Source organism: Hyperolius riggenbachi, chromosome 7 (genome assembly GCF_040937935.1).
Source record: "Hyperolius riggenbachi isolate aHypRig1 chromosome 7, aHypRig1.pri, whole genome shotgun sequence".
Classification (NCBI taxonomy): Eukaryota; Metazoa; Chordata; class Amphibia; order Anura; family Hyperoliidae; genus Hyperolius; species Hyperolius riggenbachi.
The window spans coordinates 131,552,363-131,574,363 of NC_090652.1; the positions used below are offsets into that span (position 1 = coordinate 131,552,363).

Here is a 22,001-nt window from a genome sequence, read left to right on the forward strand (position 1 = left end):
GCACTGGTTACACAAGTAACTGCATCACTTGTTATACACTAATGTTTCAATGGTTGTATACTTATCGATTTTATTCTCAGAATATCCCACATAAAATGTTTTTACACAATTGAATTGCTGTACTGCTATGGTTTGTGCAGTTGTGTATTACTAACCTAATGGCTACCTAATTATTTCTAGAGCCCTGGCTATTTAGGAGTTCTTTGTGACTGCAGCTGTGATTGCATGAACACGTGTGCCAAAGACTGCTGACATATCTTAAAGAGAATCTGTACTCTAATATTCTTACACTAAAAAGCATACCATTCTATTCCTTATTTTCTCCTGTGCCCCTCTGTGCTGTTTCTGCCACTCTCTGCTGCAATCCTGGCTTGTAATTAACAGTTTTAGGCAATGTTTACAAACAAACTAACCAGCTTCTAATAGGCTCAGCTAAGCATAGTGTGTGAGTATGCAGGGGGCCTGCAGAGGGTGTGTATCGCTTCTACCAATCACAAGCAGCCCTGCACATTCCACACAATCAAAGCCTAATTAGCCCGACAAACAGGACAGAGGAAAGATACATTGATTTATTACAGAGACAGTGTAATTAGGAAGAGCTGCAGTAAGCCCCAGCACATTAGAACAGGCATAGGATCTCATAGGATAGAAGAACTAAGGCTGAAAAAATTGTTACAGAGTCTCTTTAAAAGCTTTACTTTTCAGTTTATTAAGTTATCCACCAGTAGCTCACATTAATTAAATGCCAAACTTTCTGTACACACCACATTGAAATTCATAAGTGATGCTGAACATCTGCAAAATCTGATCTTAAGCTCTTGAAAACTGTCAACCCCTATGATACAAATGATCATATTGGTCTCAACACAGTGTGCTACCCATTATACCATTTTCTATCTAATTTATTGTCCAGCATTCCTGATAGACCGGCCCAATAGGAGCTCTTTTCTCTATAAACCACAGAAATAATGAGAATTTAGCTTTTTGTATTGCTCTATTTATTTATTTTTTTCATAACAAATTAACTTCAAACTGATGTGACCTAGATACCGTGTTTTGCTCATGTCTTCAGATCTGTGTAGCTTAGGAAATCCTTTACCATGTGATGCTATTGAGATGAAACAGATGAGAGGTTTAAGTGTTGTGCATAGTATGTATTCATACATCTAGCACACCTTTATTTAGGCATATGGCGTTCTCATGCAAATATCATCCAATAGGCAGATGAAGAGAATAATTACCCATTACCGTGCTTACTTTTTATGAGATTGATATTTGCCCCCTGTTGGTTTTTGCAGCTGCCATTTTCACATCTATTGCATACGACTGAAACTTTAATAAGCAGTTTACAGCCTTAATTTGGAGGTTGTGTTTTTATATATGCTATGTGTGGGATTTTAGCTGCAATATGGTTATAATGGAATTCATCTTATCTAGTCATATTGAAAACGTGTTTCCAAACTTTACTCAGACAATAAAATATTAACATGGACAAATACATGCATCATAATTTACAAATTGTATAAAGTTTTCTATTTGTAACAGTAGCTGCTGCCTGTTAATTTTACCTTACTGAACCTTTGTACACAAGTTTCAAAAGGTATATGACCACTGAGAACCAACCCTAAACTCAAATATGTTGCCAGTTCCTACCAATCCAGGTTTATATTTCTTTCTTGGCCTAATTGTGGTGGGTTGTGAGAAGGAGATTGAAGCAGAGATAGCTGTGATCTAACTCAGGAGTTAGATTTTGTTTTGCCTGTAGATGAGGCTATTGCATGTTGTACTTGTCCTGGGCTCTTATGATGACTTTTTTTTGTGAGAATCAAACATTTTTCATAGAGTCAACATAATTTTTTATTTTTATTTTTTTTAAATATGTGACTTCTCTCCCACACAAGTTAAAGTGACACTGAAGCGAATTTTAAAATAAAAATCAGATACTCGTCTAAGACGAGGGAAGGCTCTGGGTCTTATAGAGCCTTCCCGTTCTCCTGCCGGTCTCTGGTCTCCGCAGGTGGCCAATGGTCCACACTCACTTGCTCGGCCTGTTTTTTTTGTGTCAGTCCCCCTCCTCTGGCAGGCCCACCACTTTTCATTCTTGGCCCTGCCTCTGAAGCAAGGAAGTTGATGTACCACCCCCTCCATTAAAAAATGCTGTGCCTGCTACACCCCTCCCAACGAAGTTGGACAACACTGCTCTTATTAAATAAACTTCTGAATTGCCTTACAGTATATATTTTCAAACCTCATCAATTAAACACAATCTTAGCCAGGCAACAAGCAAAACATAGAATAAAATAAGTTGTCCAAAAGTATTTTTACTTAGCTATTACTTTTCTTATCTTATTTTTAGAACTTTTTTATTTGCTGGTTGCTGAAAACATAGTTAGGGATGATATTAAGAAAATCATCTTGTAGAGAATGACGAGCAGACAGCAGTGATATTGTTTTCTATTATTACCCTTTTTAAGCATAAGTCAAGTATGGTTGTAAGGTGCTTCCAGGCCTTTGTACTTTTATTTAAATTTTGTTGAGCATGTGTATGTGGCTAAAGCTAAGTACACACAGCCAACCTGCAGCCTGATAATCATCTGACTTAAGTCTGTTGGATGGTAATCAGGCATGTGTATGCGTGCAAACAACTTGATGAACTACTGATAACAGGTGGATCTATGTTGGTCTGATATCATGCAGTTGCTGTGCAGTTGTTGCATGTCTACAAGTTGTTTGAATGACTTTTACTTGTTTTGAATGTGTAGTCCATCAGTCCTCTTGTGTGTGCAGTATGTTATTTGAGTTGGTTGTTTAGCCGTCTAGGTGTGTGTACGTACAGGTCATGTGGTTTGTCAGGTTGTGTGGTTTGTCATGTTGGTCATGTGGTTGTGTGCATGTTGTATGTGTGTATGAGCCTTTAACTTAAGACTGAGATTGAGGTGCTTGATAACTTTGTAGGAAAAGATTGCCCGTTTCATAGTCATGGTTGAAAGGTAATCTTATGTTTGTTCTCAGTTCAGTATTAATGATTAAAGGTATACTTTAGTGATCAACATATGTGATTCACCTTTGCAGCGTTTTTTTTTTTTATTTTAATTCCCTGACCGGTGAGCAAGAGCTCTTGCTGTTGGGATACATGACAAGTGTGAATATCAGTGTTTTTTGGAGGTTAAATATACAGTATGTCATTTTATTTATTTATATTCCATTAAGATATGTAAAAAAAAAAGTCAGACAGAGTTTTGTGGATCAGTCAATAGGTACACATTTGCCAAGTGTAAAAGAGCCTTATCTTTGTCTCAAATTGAGATCTATGAAGAATTTAATCTGTTTTACTGTTTATTTATTCAGAACTATCAATACAAATGCACTAAACACAGAGGCTGATATAATTAAAGAGATGTATTGTGTCTACTTAAGAAGTTTCTATATAATTTGACTTTAAGTAGTTTCTGATTGCTGCAAATCTTACTCTAAGTGCACTTACTTAAATGCCAGCATACAACATGTTTATTAATTCATACACCTATAATCTTTCATGAGAAACACTTTAGATTAATCAATTTAGATTGAAAAAAATATGTTTCACCACATTATACAAATTTAGCGTGATAATTAATAGTAAATGTCCATATTTTTCTATTATGTTTCATAATACAGCTTTAAAGTTAATTATGTGATAAACTCAATATTGTTTGAACTGAATGATACATATTTGACCAATATCAAGTTTTATTGACAATGAATATATTGAATGAATAGCACTATGCAACCTTACTGCAAGCATATTAAACTGATGCAAATAGTATATGCACAGCAATCAGACAGATGTTGGAAAAAAAAACTAAAAGAGATAACTATATAAAATAATTAAAATGAGAAAAGTTGATCACGTGACTGGAGTTTTTCTTTATTTTCTTCTCTTTTCTTTATATTCTGTCACTGAGGTACATAAACAATTAAAAAGGTCTACTATGCATGTATAATAAGCATACTCTTGTGTGCTTATTGAAGTAGCAATAGGATTTTGTACCATGTTACCGATCAGTTTATGTGGGAAGTTTTGAATCAGGAAGATACCATTTACTAGCTAACTTTAAGCTATAGAAATATTTAACTTTAAGAGATATAAATAAAGAGAAAACTTTAAACCCAAAAAAGGTATTTTCCAAACTCTATTCCTGATTAGTCATAAGCGCGAGTTTTCGTCAAGATCAATTTTCACTTGACACAAAACTTCCATGAAAATATAATCGTTTTTCACATTTTTTCTTTAAACTTAGAGCATTTCTTTGAAACGTTTTTCATCGTGTTCATTGGCTTTAATGTATTTTATGAAAATTTGTTTTCACAAGCCCATGTTTTTCTTTTTTTTTTACCAACATTCTCATTGGTGTGAACATGACTTTCCTCATGCTTATTGACTCCAATGTATTTTGTCATTACATGCCGATATATTTTCATATGCATTGTTCTCTCTATAAAAAATGTGCTTGTTTTTTTGACACTCATAAAAAAATAGCAATGCATGATGATTTGTGTTTTTAGAGGTAGGCTAGGGTGAGATGTCAAGAAGGGAACTGTACATTAAAAGGAATTGATAAGTTGTAGCTGATGGATAAGTTATTGTGCAAACAAATGCTGGATCCACACATTTGGATCTTGAGAAGCAGCAGTGGGCCATTTTTAATAATACATAAACATTACGGCATTCTAGTATAAACCTCAGTGTGCTTTGGTCATATTAGATTTGTAAATCATGATAAAAGATGGGGCAGTGGGTGTGCAGAGCACCGAAGCCTATTGCCCCACATCCGCTCACATGGACCAGTATGTGCGCTTGAAACTTACCTATTTGCTCACATTGCAGTTCATGATATGTTTATGCATATGCATATTGCCAAATAAAAGCCACAGACAGCAGTGCTAACCTCTCTCCCCATCTTTAATCGCAACTAACCCTAATCTTCCCAATACAGGCTACCTCCTAACATATAACCCTAATCTTTACATTTAAGCACTTCCTTTTGCCTAACCATAACCACCTAAATCTAAAAATGAAGCCTAACCTACCCCTAGTCTACCTACAAACCCTAATCCACCAAATTCAAATCTAACCCTAACCATCAACTCTAACTCATACTGATGTTCTCATTGGGAGCTCTGGCTCTGCTATGTGTTGCCATGTCCATAGCACATATTCTTTACTGAAAAGACACCCATCCAAAAATAATCACAAGTGTATACATTGGGTATACATTGTTTATTCCTCATGCCAAACAGCACCAAAAAAAAACCCTCAACTGCTAAGTTTAGGGCATGAGATCAAACTTTGCCAGGGCCACCTGTTTTGTAAAAGAAAGTCCTTTGTAAATGTGTTACTTGTGATATTAGCTACAGAGTAGTTTCTTAATTTATACATGTCTACGAGGACCCAGATCTCAAGAAGAGTGAAGAAGAAATTTAAAATTAGCCATTCAGCTAAACAGTTTGTTGTTTTATTGCTGAATACTTAAGCTCTGAATTGCTCCCTATTGTCTAGATAATAAAAGTATGTTTAGTAAAGTTACTGATCTATATTAAATAAATGTCATCAAAACACATTTGTCAGTGTTAATTTTTTATTCTCCTCCCATGCTAATATGTTGATATTGTTTATTCATGTTTTTTGGATACAGTATACAACAAGGCCTATTTGAACTTACCCATAATTCACATCTTGTTCTCTTATATGAACTGCACTCTTGCTTTCATTGTTGACATTGTGTTTTATGTTCTATCTCAACATCTAAATCCTGACAGAATTACTGTAAACCCTGCTCTTTGCTGAAAGGAATCTCATAAAGCCTGGAAGGTACTGTAGCCAGGTGATAATGGATGGGTAACCATGATTTCCGTAATGCTTCTCACAGGCATTACAAGCCGTGGTTTCAGCAGATCATAAATGTTCTTTTTGTTTTCTCATTTCCCTTACTTCAAAACCTGCTAGTCTGCTATCAAGAAATATTACAGACAGCTAGAGACTTGTTTTTCTGCGCCTTGCTGCAAATAGAGTGCAGAATAAATAAATAATGCAAAATGAATATAGAACATCCCGAACACAGTCATTTGTAATCTTCAGTGAAACTTTTGCTTTCCAATTTGTAGACTGCACATAGGTTTCTTGAAAATTCACTGCATCTTAAAAATCTATTCTTCTTATGCTCAATTTACAGTGTTTCTGAGAGCACTGTTATCTGACTTGCAGAGATAATTTGTGGTGTGTTGAAAGGTTTAACATAATGTCTGATCACTGTTCATGGGTTTATAACCCTAGGGTTTAGTCAGTGTAGAAATGATGATTAGTAAAATGGATACTTATGTAGAGATAGTGTGAAGATTTTGGAAGTTATTGATTAATTGGCACATTTAGTATAGTACAATTTATTATTTGCATAATTCAGTAATAAGAGAGCATTTAAAGAGACACTTAAGCCAGAAAAAAATGAGTTTTACTCACCTGGGGCTTCTACCAGCCCCCTGCAGCAGTCCTGTGCCCCCGCAGCCACTCACTAATCCTCTGGTCCCCCGCTGTCAGCTAGTTTCATTTTTGCCGACAGGCCCGGCAGGATTGGCCACGCATAGCTTTCTCCGCATTCCCGACTGTAATTAGTGCTATTGCGGGCCGCAACGCGTACAAAGATACGCGTTGCCGCATTACCTATGTGTAGATATTCGTCAAACCGTATTTTAGTACGCATCGCGGCCCGCAATAGCGCTAATTACAGTCAGGAATGCGGAGAAAGCTACACATGGCCAGTCTTGTCAGGCCTGTCGGCAAAAACGAAACTAGCTGACAGCGGGGGACCAGAGGATTAGTGAGTGGCTGCGAGGGCACAGGACTGCTGCAGGGGGGTGGTAGAAGCCCCAGTGAGTAAAACTCATTTTTTTATGGCTTAAGTGTCCCTTTAAGTAGAGGCAAAACTAGTCCCTGTTTAGATTCTGCAATGATACTGCAGTCTCATAAGAGATGTTGTTGGCCATCAGTGAAGTATAAACATGTTGCACAGGATTTCTAGGATAATGATGACTTTGTTCTAACTTTCTAAGCCTCTACTCCAGTGCAGAGCACTTCAAGAAAACACAAAAACAAGAAAAATTGAGAGCCTAGTATAGTGTAGTATGTACCAAATGAAGGTGGTCTCAAATTGCATAAAGTGGGGTGATACTCACAAACCGGGGTTACTTCAAAGGCAACCACTGTACAGGGTGGAGGGGAGAATTAACCTGACCTCACTCAGGTTGAGAAAGCACTCTCTGTAGTAGCTGTAAGCAAGGGGTAACAACTCTTCACTGAGGGCGACAAAAGGCAATACAATTTTTTAAAAAAATGTGGTTTCAACAAAAATAAAATACACTAAAACTATTTAAAAAGGAGGTAGCAGCAAGGCAAAATGTGTTGTGACTTCCCTTCCTTGTGCAGCTCGCATGGACATTAGATTCCCTTTTTCCTGCATTGCTCCCCATTTAGAGCCTCCTCTTTCATATGTATCAACCTCTTTTCCATGAGTAAAGAGAATATTTTGTTAATATTTTAAATATAATAGAGAATGGCTTGTTGTGTTTTGCAAGTAACCTACTTCACTCCATGTCCATGTGCCATTGAGAGCTCTAATAGAGCCTATGGAGCCCATTTTCAATTACACTAATCACTAGCGGGTAACGTCTAATGCATGTGATCATCAATTTACCTTAAATTATGGAAAAGTGTCGGACTAGAATTAGCTCACAAGTCCATTTGTAGAAAAAATCACTTGTGAGTAATGAGTGTCCTTTTCTATCATCTCAGCACTCTTTTCTCCTCATACAATTAATGATTTTAGATATGGCATTCATTCTTCAAAGCAAAAAAAGACAGATGAGCACTTAACTTCTCACCTGCTGAATTCAGATAATAACACAAATCACTCAGCTTAGAATAGTACTTGTTTGTTGTTTTTGTTGTTTTTTTGCTCAAAAGTATTTTTATAATTTTTTCACATTATTAAAAAACTACAACATTGCTCACTCCAAAGCATCTTTTAACCCCTTTTCTTCCATGCTTGTTGGTACTACCTGCAAGACTAAGCCAGCCAGCATAGGTATGTGCTAACTGAACAGCACAGGCAAACATGTTCTTTGGCAAGAGCGCTGAAGAAACCCTTCCCCATCACAAAGCAAATTTGTCCATGTCAGGGAAAAAAACACTCATCTCCACCTCAATGCCTAAGATAAGGGTGGTGGCGGGTGGGAGATCCTATCCTCTCATCTGTGGTTATAAAGTTTGGGGGAGAATTATGGTAGAACCTTGCAGTGGTTTGGAATAATATATGGATACTTTAGTACCCCATACCATATTCCATAAACAGTTAAATGTGAAAATAAAAACTGTAAAAACAGTGGAATGTGGAATGAAACCCAGCATTTCTTCTTTGCTCTAAAAATGATTTACAGCATATTATATACATCCAGCATTTTTTTTTACTAGAACAGCATTTCAAGGGTTACACACATGACTGGAAAGTTCAGTGCAGAGAAATGTGGACGCATCCGAGGTGTAGATAATGTTATCTTGTGCTTACTTAAATGTATCAAGTGAGGAATGTGACACATTCTCTGACCGTGGAGAAGCTGCTGGACACAGAGAGACACTGAAAGCATTTCTGCCTTCAATACATAATGAATAAAACCAGTTAAGAATAAAATACAAAGTTTGCTCTCAAAGCAAAAAACTGTACTTTTGGGAACATATAATTTCTAAATGAATAATAATACCTATGCACCAATGAAAATATGATAACCGTATGGCATATAAAATGTAGAAAAACATGTTTTTATTGAACATTATGTCAGGGTTTTATACCGCTTTAAGTTAAGGAAAAATGTAAAAAAAATCACTTCCCTGCCATAATCCTGATTTTCCAGTATGTCCCAGTTCCCAATGATCTTCTTGTTAACCTATTTTAAACCCCTCATTGACTGTCTTATCTACCACACTGTGCTACAATATTGAAAAGGTAACTCTGAAAAAAGCATCTTTAAATCTTCTGCTGGGGCTATTCATTGAATTCAATTTAACCACTTTACCCCCAGCGGTACGAATTTCTCCGCCCCTTTTTTCCCTCCTAAAAAAACCAGGGACGGAGAAATCCGTACCTTCCGCGCTACCGCCGCTGTCCGCGCTCCCGCTGCTCGTGCGCGCGCACCCGCCGCTCGTGCACGCCGCCGCCCGCTCGCCTGGAGATCAATGAACGGGAAAATCCATTCCCGTTCATTGATCTAGCCCCCGCAATGACCTGCTGCTTCTTTCAGAAACAGCGAGATCATTGTGCGTCTCCCAGCCTCCTACTGCTTCCTGTAAGCGTCCTTCCGGACGCTTACAGGTCGCATGTAAACAAACACTCTGTGGCCATCTTGTGGCCAAATAGTAAACTACACCCTAAAAGCATTTTACATATACAAACATTACATTTACACAATAAATTAACTCATTACCTCCCACACTCCCCAATTTTTCATTTTTTTTTTGTAATTAAAAAAAAAAAAAAATACAATAAAAAAAAACCATAAATAGTTACCTTAGGGACTGAACTTTTTAAATATTTATGTCAAGAGGGTATAACACTGTTACTTTATAAACTGCGGGCTTGTAATTAGGGATGGATGCAAAACTGAAAAAAAGCACCTTTATTTCCAAATAAAATATTGTCGCCAAACATTGTGATAGGGACATAATTTAAATGGTTTTATAACCGGGACAAATGGGTTAATACATTTCATGGGTTTTAATTACAGTAGCATGCTGTATTTAAAAACTATAATGGCTGAAAACTGAAAAATAATATTTTTTTCCCACATTTTTTCCTATTTCCCCATTAAAACACATTTAGAATAAAATAATTCTTGGCATAATGTCCCACCTAAAGAAAGCCTAATTGGTGGCAAAAAAAACAAGATATAGTTCATTTCATTGGGATAAGTAATAATAAAGTTATAGACGAATGAATGGAAGGAGCGCTGAAAGGTGAAAATTGCTCTGGTGGTCAGGGGGTAAAACCCCTCAGTGGTGAAGTGGTTAAACATAGTTTATGGAAGCTCTTACTTCCCATCTTATCTTATTACTACACTGACCAAACAGAGAAAAGCATCCTTGAATATATAACCTGGTGTCCTATTGGTCCATTGAATGAACTATTGAGAATCCATCCTTACTGAGGAGGGATACTGTTTTTTTAAGGGGTAAATATGAGAAAACATATATTTAAGAACTAAAGGGAAGATAATAAATTTGCAGCAATAGCTAATACATGGTGCTGAAGAATGCTCAGGAAAAGCAATAAAATTATCCACCAATTGATCCTCGGGCTGATCATTTTAACAAAGTGAGGTAAAAATGTTGTAGTCATCACAAACATTGTTTGATGATGACATTAACTATTACAATTTAAGCAGCACAGCATGATAGATTACTCCCTTTTGAAAAAGACAGATGTGAGAGGTAGCATTAAAAACCTAACAAAAGGGATTTCTCTTCTTCTGACCAGCATAGTGGAAATCTACGTCCTATTCATGTTAGGTTTTCCCTGCCAGGGGTGTAGATTTCAACTTCGGCATGCATTGGCTCCTGACCCCGTGAGTCAATCACAGTGATCAGCCCTTTTTTTTTTTTTTTTAAGTATCTGGTTCTTAAGGGGCCAGTAAAAGTGGGTCCACAAGTAGTTAAATAAAAATTACTTAATTGTACTTAATTATTTAATTCTAAGACCCTTTTTGAAGAGATCTATCCACTTACTTACTGGATCTGAAGCAATAAAAACTTTCCCATAAGCCGAAGGCTCCAGATAAAAAGGTCACCAGATATAAACAGTATAAGTTATTGTTTACTAAAATGGGCACCAGGATATGCTGTGAATCATCGTTTATAATACTGATATTCTACTTTTCCCAATTGTAACCTCTGGTTTTACTTTTAGTAAAATTGACACCAGTAAAAGTGATAAAATATTGTTTAATTAAATGATATTGTACTACTTAATTCATATAGTAAAATACCTTTAATACTTATCCATATTTTACTATAACCGAACCTTTACCTACTCTCACACAGAACCCGTGCCTGTTGGTGCCTAATCTTAACCTCCCTGATGGTGCCTTATCCTATGACCCCCCTGGTGATGTCTAACCCAAGACCCCCCTGGTGGTGCCTAATCCTAAACCCCCCCCTGGTGGTGCCTAACCTTAACCCTACCTGGAGGTAGTGTTGGGCGAACAGTGTTCGCCACTGTTCGGGTTCTGCAGAACATCACCCTGTTCGGGTGATGTTCGAGTTCGGCCGAACACCTGGTGGTGTTCGGCCAAACTGTTCGCGTTCGCCCGAACTGCCAAATTACTAGCCGAACAGGGCCCCTGTTCGGCCGAATACGGCCCCCCTATGGGGTCGCAGGCATAAGGGGGGAGCATGCCCCGATCGCGGGGGGGGGGTCGGAAATTCCCCCCACCCCCTCCGCTAGCGCTCCCCCCTCTGCCCGCTTCCCCATACAAAAGTTGCAAGAAGTACCTGTGTCCGGGTGGTAGTGGGTGGCTGTCTGGCTGGCAGTGGGCGGCACTATGCAGTGACTAAATGAGGAGGAGGAGTCCGGAGAGTGACGCGTTGAGGGAGGCCGGGCAGCGGGCGGTTCAGCAGTACTACTGCTGAACCGCCCGCTGCCCGGCCTCCCTCAACGCGTCACTCTCCGGACTCCTCCTCCTCATTTAGTCACTGCATAGTGCCGCCCACTGCCAGCCAGACAGCCACCCACTACCACCCGGACACAGGTACTTCTTGCAACTTTTGTATGGGGAAGCGGGCAGAGGGGGGAGCGCTAGCGGAGGGGGTGGGGGGAATTTCCGACCCCCCCCGCGATCGGGGCATGCTCCCCCCTTATGCCTGCGACCCCATAGGGCCCCTACAAGCGGGATGTTCGGGGAGTTCGGGGTTCGGCCCGAACATGCCGAACATTGCGGCCATGTTCGGCGAACTTTCCCGAACCCGAACATCCAGGTGTTCGCCCAACACTACCTGGAGGGCGCCTAACCTTAATCCCCCATTTTGTTTGTGTAATATAAATTAGTATATGATCATTTATGATGTTATTTAACATGGAATAAAAAAATGATAATTGAGGAATCAAAACGTAAAAATAAACTTTTTATATATAAGTTTAAGTAAGTTTGTTGAAAAATGATCATTTGTAACATAGGTAAGAATCATGGAAGCTTCTTGTTGTGGTGAAAAAGTTGAAATGTAAATAGTTATTTCTGAGAAAGCATATTTAACCGTTTTAGAAGCAACTATACAGTTTTAGAAACAATGATTTGTTAAATAATGGGTTATTGTAATCAATATATTTGGTTTGGAATTCAAAGTTAAAGATACCAAGTGATATAGTGTTTTATATTTATGCGGCACCCTTTTACAAACAATGTAGTTGTTTTAAATTTTTATACACTTGGTGCTAATAGAGAAAAGATTTCCACTGATGTGAATGGGACCCCCTTTTTAATGGTAGCCATTATTACTTTATACCAGGAAAATTGCTATAAAATCCCGATCAAGATTGTAATTTGTTTTTCTTTGTTGTGAGAGAGTTGGGCTTTAAATGTTTAGAGTAATAGGGCTTGATTCACAAAAGAGTGCTAACTGTTAGCACGGCCGTTTTCGCGTGAATTTTCGCATTGCGCGCGATCGCGAATTTTCATGCAAAACGATAACATTTTTGCGCAAAAAAGCAAATTTCCGCACTAAACCGATATCGATTACGTGGGAAAATTCGCGTTTATGCGCAAAAATGTTATCGTTTTGTGCGAAAATTCTCGATCGAGCGCAATGCGAAAATTCGCGCGAAAACGGCCGTGCTAACAGTTAGCACTCTTTTGTGAATCAAGACTATAGTCTTTTGATATATGTAATGTCCCATGAAGGGATAAGTGGCTGTCTGGTGAAGCAAAATAGCATTACAGTAGAATAGAAATACACTAGAAATTTCTGTGGGTTCGTTCATTTCATTATCTGTAATAACAAATCAACTACTGTAGTGCTCTTAACTTATTGTGACAAATGCAATATGATTGACTGCTTGACATAACTCTATTCAGCAGTAATAGGCACAGGAACTGAAAATAAATAATAAATTGTCAAACGTTAAAAAAAAATACTCACTTTGTTACATAATAAAACAGATTTATATTTAATATTTGTACATGGATATCTATGGACTGTTTTTTTTTTCTCAGGGAGATCTAATATTTCACTGTGCTTTTGTTTTTCAGTACCTGGCTTTCCCTACCCCGCTGCAACAGCTGCTGCTGCTTACAGAGGAGCACACCTCAGAGGCAGAGGTCGCACAGTCTATAACACATTTCGTGCAGCAGCACCTCCTCCTCCAATCCCAGCTTATGGCGGGTAAGAGATATATCCGTTTTCATCCTGTTATTATATTTTCCCCACCAGCAAAAATAAACTATTTTCAAGAGAAATGCATGCTGTTCTTGTCTCACCACAGAAACTAACACAGCGTGTTGCCGGGCCAAGTGCCTGAAGTTGTGCACCTTGCACAGGCTATTGAAAAATGACTGTAATTTATACTGTCATGGTTGGTGGCTTTAAGCATTTGATATGTCACATGTTGTTATGTAAATTCTACTAGAGCTTAAACGCTGCAGAAACAAAGAAATTGTTACAACTGAAAATGTATCTTTGATGACTGCAAACATCTGGTCATTAAAGAGGTTTGATGAAGCCAAGACTGCAAAGCTCCCTCAGATTCTGATTAATAAGATTTCAATGCACCAATAAAATGTGCGTTTCATATCTGCTGAGGATGCAGGTACTGTGTGATCTTTTTGCGCACATCACAAAGTGTAGGAAAAAAATATGAATTAAAATAATTGACAATATGCTGTTTTATTTAATGCTCATCTTCTGCCACTATCCTTAATCTCGTAGTACCTGTAATTTTTTAGGGCTTTTTGTTGCCCAGAGAAATCTGCTTGATTTTTCTGCGTAATTGAACAATCAGAAAAATCAAACCAATATACCATACACTGTTGGATTTTTCCAAAAATATCAAACAAACGGTCAAATAAAACTTTCAATTGCTATATTTTTCTATCTGATTTTCCAACACATCTGATCAGATTTGTATCTAAAAAAAAAAACAGATGTTTTTTTCTCTGCCGAAAAAGAGGTTGTTTTCATTTTATTATACAATTGATTGTTTTCATAAAAAAAAATGGGAAAATCAAAGAATCATGGATAGATACCTTTATACTAGTGAACACATTTCCCAAGTGTTACATTTCTCATGTTACGTAAGGCCATATTAGTTAATAAACTTGTTTTAAACATGTCACATGTTTTGAAGCAGCCTGACAGAAAGAGTTAAGTGAAGGATCTGGGGGAGGCTCTGTAATTGTTGCCTTGCTTAACCACTTCAAGACCATAGGCTTACACCCCCTAGTGACCAGGCTATTGTTTATTAATTAGGGCTCTGCAGCTTTAAGTGCTCACTGCAGAGTCCTACAAGTAAGCACACAAGTGACCCCCCTTCTACCCCCCAACAGAGCTTTCCCTACCGGCATGTTTGTTTATTTATTTATTTAATTTTTTTAACCACTTCCCCTCGAAGGGTTGTTCCCCTTAAAAAAAAGAACAATTTTCACCTGTCAGCGCTCCTTCCATTTATTTGCCTATAACTTTATTACTACATATCATAACAAAACAATCTATATCTTGGTTTTTTTTCGCCACCAATTAGGATTTCTTTGGGAGGTACTTTTTTCTAAGAATTAACTTATTCTAAAAATGTTTTATCAGGAAAAAGAAGAAAAAAATGGAAACAATTCATTATTTCTCAGTTTGCGGCCATTATAGTTTTAAAATAATACATGCAACCGAAATTAAAAATGACATATTTTATTTGCCCATTTGGCCCGGTTATTGCATTGTTTAAAATGTTTCCCTAGTACAATGTATGGCGCCAATATTTCATTTGGAAATAAAGGTGCATTTTTTTCAGTTTTGTGTCCATCCCTGATTACAAGCCCATAATTTATAAAGTTATAGTAATATACCCTATTGATGTACATATTAACAAAGTTCAGTTCCTAAGGTAACTATTTATGTATTTATTTATTTTTTTGTAATGTTTTTTATTAAAAAAAATGTTTGCCAACTATGGGGGAGTGTGGGAGGTCAGGGGTTAATTTAAATAGGAAAAACAAGGTAACTAGGTATTATTTACTGAAAAAAAGGGGGATGTAATTTTACAATTTGGCCACAGTGGTGTATTCAGTCTCCGTACTATTGGTATGGAAACGGAAGGACTGCGTGACTGGGATTTGTGAATGGCAGAGTTGTCTGAATAGATGTCTGTGGTCATTCACATGGGGTATTAGATCAATGAATGGGAACTGTTTTCCTATTCATTGATCTTGTGGCTAATGATCGGTAATGAGCGGTGGTACCGAGCACAGGGGGGGGGGGCTGAGCGGGGGGTGGGGGTGCAGCGGGGAGGGACGTAGTAGCTACATCCCTGCACAAAGTTGTGGCATTTTGCAGGTACGTAGTTACTTGTTCTAGCAGAGGGGAAAAGGTTAAATTAAATGTAACTATTTTTTTCTCTCCCTCCCCCAGCCAGCCGATCCCTGCTATTGGCTGTCATAGGCATCAGCCTATGAGAGACAATTGCTCCTGTGCCTCCCCAGGGGACAGCCGAGTGACAGCGCTGTACAATGTAATTACACAGCGGTTTTGCTGTCTAACAATCTCCTACCGGCGATCGCCACTGGGAAGTGGGAATGCGTGCGCATCGTCACATGCGACCCCCAAACACACCCCCAGGACTGCACGGCAATTGGCATTAAGGGAATGCATGTTTCATAAAAAAGTAAATAAATATGGTGTATAAGTAAAAGTCACAACACAAATGTGAAATGCTATTCTAAAGCAATAACCATGGCCAGCACAGAGATCTTCATTTCTAAAACCATTCCTTTATTCGGTCAGTGGAAATATAACAAGCAGTTCAGCTATCATAGTGTTAAAATCCCTAGAGCTTTTTCAGGTGAATCCACACATTTCAGCAAGTGCAGTGAGGATGTGAATTCACCTGAAACAGCAGTATTGATTGTATTATGAAGATAACTGACCTGCTTGTGATGTTCCTGCTGACCAAATAAATAAATGGTTTTAGGGATGAAGACCTCTGCACTGACTATAATTATTACTTTGGGACCTCTTCTTCCTATTTCAATTGCCTGGAAGAATTTGACTTCAGCATGATGCGGCTGTGGAATTCAATATTGGTAAAGCAAAAATGTTAGACAATGCTGAAAAGTAGAGCTGTGAGTTATATTATATGTGCACTGTACAATATTTGTCATATAGTGCACTATATTTGCCATTGATTTGGATAGTGCTTACAACGGTAAGGACATGCAGATGTTATGTTAGGCAAAAACATTTGACTACTTGGTGCTGGGAAAAAACAACCATGCAAAGCACTTCTTTAGACTATTTATAATGGCCCCTTAAAGTTTCCCAAAGGTCATATATGACATGAGGAGATAAATATGTGCATGTACAGTCAGGGATGAGCTCCGAATTGACCCGGTAGGAGGAAGCATGGTAGTGTCGCGAATATGACTTGGAACACGACGTGGGGCGTGACATGGGTTTCAATTGAATCGCATTAAAGCTGACGGCAGCATGGGTACGTTAACCATCCCTCACCCACTCCCTCACAGGCTCTAATTAACATTTAGAATCTGAGTGATTTCGAGTAGGTAGCTACTCAAAATCAATTCGGAGCTCATCCCCGTGTACGGTACAAAACATATTAATAACCTGGCTGTTTTACTTTTTGTTGCCTGAGAGAGTTATTTTTTAGGCATGGAAGTGACAGCTTTTGTCTTCTTGTCAGTACCTTGTTGGGAATATGGTAAACATCACTGATAAGCAAATTACAGTCATAAAAGTTTTCCTGGCAGAACAAAACTTCGAATGCTGGGAATACACGGTCCGTTTGAAATTATCAATCGAGCCGCTGATGGCTCGATTGATAATTTCTGACCTGTCCGATACCCTGCCGAATCGATTCCGCGCTCGATACCGGCGGGCAGGACAACAGAAAAAACAAAGCGCTGATAATGAAGTGCCCACGGGGACGAGTGGGAATCGATCCGGTGCAGCCGCATGGACGAGCGGGGACGTGCCGCCATCGAGCCACTGGCTCAAGGCCGGCGCAAAATATACCCGTGTATTCCCAGCATAAGGGCAGGGAGAGTTAAAATACATTAACTATTGACCTTTTTCTATCTCTGGGACACTTAATAGACTGCCACTGATTAGAGACAGTAAAACTTTCAACCTACTTTGTAAATGTTCAAATATAAAAGAAAACCCTGGGGTACTTAAACAGTCATTTATAGGAGTAGAAGGATACATTTAATTGTTTTTTATATGTTTCAATTAAACCATTTTTAGACTGAATAGTTATTGAATTCTACTGCTTCTTTAATTTTCTTTTAATTTAAAGATTATGTTTAATAAAGAACTGTCATTGGCTTTTTAATTCCTGTAACCACAAATTATATGCCTCACTTTCCCAAGATATCTATGACAAATGCTATTTCTAGTGTTCCCCAAGTCATCAAATTCATACTTTTAGAGATTTTTTAGGTTTTTTTAAAGGGTAGCATTTGGTATTAATTATTGCTTTCATGAGTTATATCCTACAATTTATCTCTGTTGTACAGATTTCTCCTATTACATGGCATGCCTAAACCATGTCATCAGTAATCTGATGCACTTAGTATAAGACTGAAAGAAACTTGATTACCACATAATCCACATGATTTTTTAGTTGAACTCTTACCAATATGTTCACCTGTTTGTGATTTGTTGTATTTTTCCTCTCCCCAGAGCCTATGTTGTGTCAAAAGACATCTAAGAGGGAATCTGGAGAGAGAGGTTTTCTTTCTCCCCCTCCCTCGCCCCCTCCCCCCCCCAAAAAAAAAAACTAGTGTACAAAAATAACAGCAGTCTTTATTTCTGGAATGACTGCAGTAGGCTATCAGAATACTTAAATCACATTTAGTGGACCACTATCTCCTCATGGGGTACTTTTAGTATGTCCTTTATTTTTTACAAAAACGCTTCATTGAAAGTATCTCTTTAATTATGGTAAAGAGCCTCCCTACCTGCTTACACACTATGGCTTTTGGACTGAGCAACTGCCATTCAGCCATTGGTTTTTAATCCCTATGTGGAGAATACCCTATGTGGAGATGGACAAGTCCAAAACCTGACAGATCTGTAAGGTTTTCACTGCCTATTGTAAGTGACAGCGAAATAGGAAAACATAATTTACAGTGCATTTCAATCTAGAACAAATGTGCATGTTATACACATGCATACACAGGCATTTAAAATGTTTCATTTTTTTCATGATAGTAGTCCTTTAAGTAATTTTATTGTCTGCAGTATGCCCAATATCTATACAGGCTTCCTGATTTATGTTAAGAAAGCTGTAATACAGGAATAGTATTCAACATTGAGAGTGAACACTATGCACTATATGCTCAGCATAGTGGCGTAGTGGTTAGCGCTCTTGCCTTGCAACGCTGGGTCCCAGCCAGGTCAACATCTGCAAGGAGTTTGTATGTTCTCCCCGTGTCTGCGTGGGTTTCCTCCGAGTACTCCAGTTTTTTTCCCACATCCCAAAAACATACAGATAAGTTAGTTGGCTTCCCCGAAATTGGCCCTAGACTACAGTACATACACTACACAATACATACATAAAACATAGGACTATGTTAGGGATTAGATTGTGAGCCACTGAGGGACAGTTAAGTGACAAGACAATATACTCTGTACATCGCTGCGGAAGATGTTGGCGCTATAAATAATAATAATAATAATAATAATAATAATAATGCTCAGTTATCACTGTAGCTTAAAAAATATTATCATTAAACTTTAATTGTGTTGCTGGTACAATGACTAGTGATGATATTACATTTTGGCATGAAGGTTTATTTTCTGCATTATGTAGCGTAGCACTGTAATAAAAAAAAAATCTAAACGTAAAAATAAGGCCATAAAAGGTCTAGAGAGATTGTAGTTTGTGTCTGTTATGAAAGGGGTTTAATCTCAAATGTGGGTGGGGTTACAAGAGGTATCTGATTAATATTTTCATTGAAATAGCCATTTTGTTCCGATTGTATCCCCTCTGCTTGTATGTGTCCCTCTTCCATGTGTCTGTTCTTAGTGCTCCATTTAAGTGTCACGTTATAGTTGGTATGCCATTTATAGATCCCCCTATGTTTTTTCACTTTTTTGTAAGATCCCAAGTTTTGCAGACATCTGCTATTAATAGCTTATATTGCAAACATTCAGAATTAACATAATTGGTGAAGTGTAGTGGTGCTCGTAATGGGTCAATTACGATAATGCAACATTTTTCATAATTTTTCACAATTGTGCATTGTGTAATCACGAGTATGTTGCGTATAGCATACTATGTTTGTGAATAGTAATGATGCAATTACGCGGACAAAAAATTTACATTGAGCAGCCATTATACAGCACATGTGTGGCTATGATTTAAATAGTCAATGTGAAAAATGCATTCATATGCAAAAAAAAATTCACATTGATGAACCAGTCAAATCAAAAATTGTCAAATCAAATTAAAAAAATTTTGTGTCTATTATTTAAATAATCAAAGCAAAAAATAGGTCTGTGTCTGAAATTACGCGTAAATTACGCTAACATGCGTAATTACAGTTAGTGATTATGTTTACATAATCTGCACATTTTGCATTACGAATATGATGCGTAATTGCGAATTATGATGCATAAATATGCATAGAAGTAATTTCTGCCCATCAATAGTGAAGTCTGCATGGCATATATCATTCAAAAGGTAATATAAAAGGGAAAACCGAGAGCCCAATATGGTGTAGTAAGTTATGATAATTGGTTAAATGGTAAAGTGAGGGTAATTATACTCACAAACATGGGTTACCATGCAGGCAACCAGTATAACGGCAGGTGAGGAGATTAAGCCTGTCCTCACTCAGGGCTAAGAAGTCGCTCTCTGTAGAAAGGAATCAAGATAGGGGATAGCACTCCCCTCCACCAGGAGTGGACACAGTATATTTCAACGTGGAACAGAGGCGCCAGCAGGATAAAAATTCTTAAAACCTTTTAAAAAGTGCTTGGAGGAAGTGGTGGACTTGCCTCACAAAAGCAGACAGGACATCCTGTTTTCATACAAAATAACACATTTATTATACGGTACCCCAGATAACAATGCAACGCGTTTCGCAGGTCAAGCCCGCTTCATCAGGCAAAATTGGGGACAACTGTGAACAAAAGTAAAAGACAAAACAATAAACAATACACCATAATGGCTGCAATGAAGAAGGCTAAACAGTTACTGCAGAGCTACAGTTACTAAATGAAATAAAACATTCATGACATTCTGAATATGGTCATACATGTGTGATGTGTTATTAAAGGAAATAATGGGGGAAAGTGTCAAGTGAGCATGGGTAAGCATATTATTGTGGGAGAGCATGAAGTGAGCAAGGGGGGGGGGGTTAGGTGAGGGTTTTTTGGAAAAGGGAGGGTGGGGACCAAATTGGGCTCAGGTAGGTATAAGTTACATTGATGTGGAGATATTGAAAGTATGCAAGTGGAATAAGTGGCTGTAAGGAAGGGACCTGGATGGCGTGTATGTTAGGGAAACATGTATGACCATATTCAGAATGTCATTAATGATGTTTTATTTCATTTAGTAACTTTTTGGGAAATATCATACAAAAGGTAACTTATAGCCTATTTTTGATATTTCATTATATTAAGGTGCCTGCCCATTACAAGGTTCTTACTAGCATTATATCAGGTTGGTGTCCCTTGGCTTTAAATCACCTTTGTATTTTTATTCAGTTTATTCAAATGCACTTCATTATCTTAGACTTCTCTGTTTTGTCCCTATACTCCTTTCTTTTGTCCCCCCCCAGTGAAATAAGTACATGAATGATATTTGTTAAGAGCACTGAAGTGATAAATATATTAAATAATGAATTCATTTTATACATATCCTGCAATTTAAAAATGTTTAGGTGGATATAATAGGGGCAAAATAGAAAGATGTATTAAACTATAGTCATTGAGCCTGCCTGGAAAAGCAAATTTATGCAGCAGAAAAAAAGTGTATTAAAATAGGAATGTATGCAATAATTGTAAATTCTGATCCATGTCTGTATCTTGTGATTTATGCCAACTGTCTTTCCTAATTATATGTTACCCTGTACTAATCTGTTTATTTTCTCTGTGTGTGCATGTTTACAGTGTTGTTTACCAGGATGGATTTTATGGTGCAGACATTTATGTAAGTACTTATATTTTCCCTGTTCAAATAGAGCTATTTGCATTTATTTATGTGCTTGTCTCTCTTTCTGTTATGTAGGATAAAAAATTATTATTTTCCATCTTTCTCAGTTGATGTGAAAGATATTCCGGAACCTGCTCCTAATGGACTCATTTTAGATGTCTGGCTTGTATTGTCTAGCTATTAAGAGAGCATCCCGATGTTAGTTTTGAACTACAGTATTAGGCTAAATCCAGACATATGCTATTGATACTCATTTTATGGTTGTATTCATCACTAAGCCAAATTACAGTAAAAAGAAAAGCATGGTGATTCTCAATCAACACTTATCATTAATTCCTGCACTCTTCTGATCAATGATTGACTAGAGAAACATAGGTTTAACTTTCAACATAAAATAAAATTAAATTGGAAGCACATTAGTCATTTCCTTACTGATTGCTAAGCTAATTGCTTACACATGTCAAGCATACACCATTCTTTGTATTCTTGGATAGTGTAATTTTTTTAAAAAATGGGACATATTGAACTTTGTGTTTTGTTTAG

The 22,001-nt window shown here is 37.6% G+C and overlaps 1 protein-coding gene across 9 annotated transcripts in view; it reads left to right on the top strand.

The window, feature by feature from the left end:
- The window catches only part of RBFOX1 (RNA binding fox-1 homolog 1), a 967,082-nt gene that overhangs the window by 780,035 nt on the left and 165,046 nt on the right, over positions 1-22,001 (top strand). For all 9 annotated transcript variants that reach the window (XM_068244641.1, XM_068244644.1, XM_068244642.1 and 6 more), the window contains 2 exons: positions 13,324-13,456; positions 21,416-21,455. In XM_068244641.1, the coding sequence (XP_068100742.1) occupies positions 13,324-13,456; positions 21,416-21,455 (173 nt within the window). The remainder of the gene's footprint in view (positions 1-13,323; positions 13,457-21,415; positions 21,456-22,001) is intronic.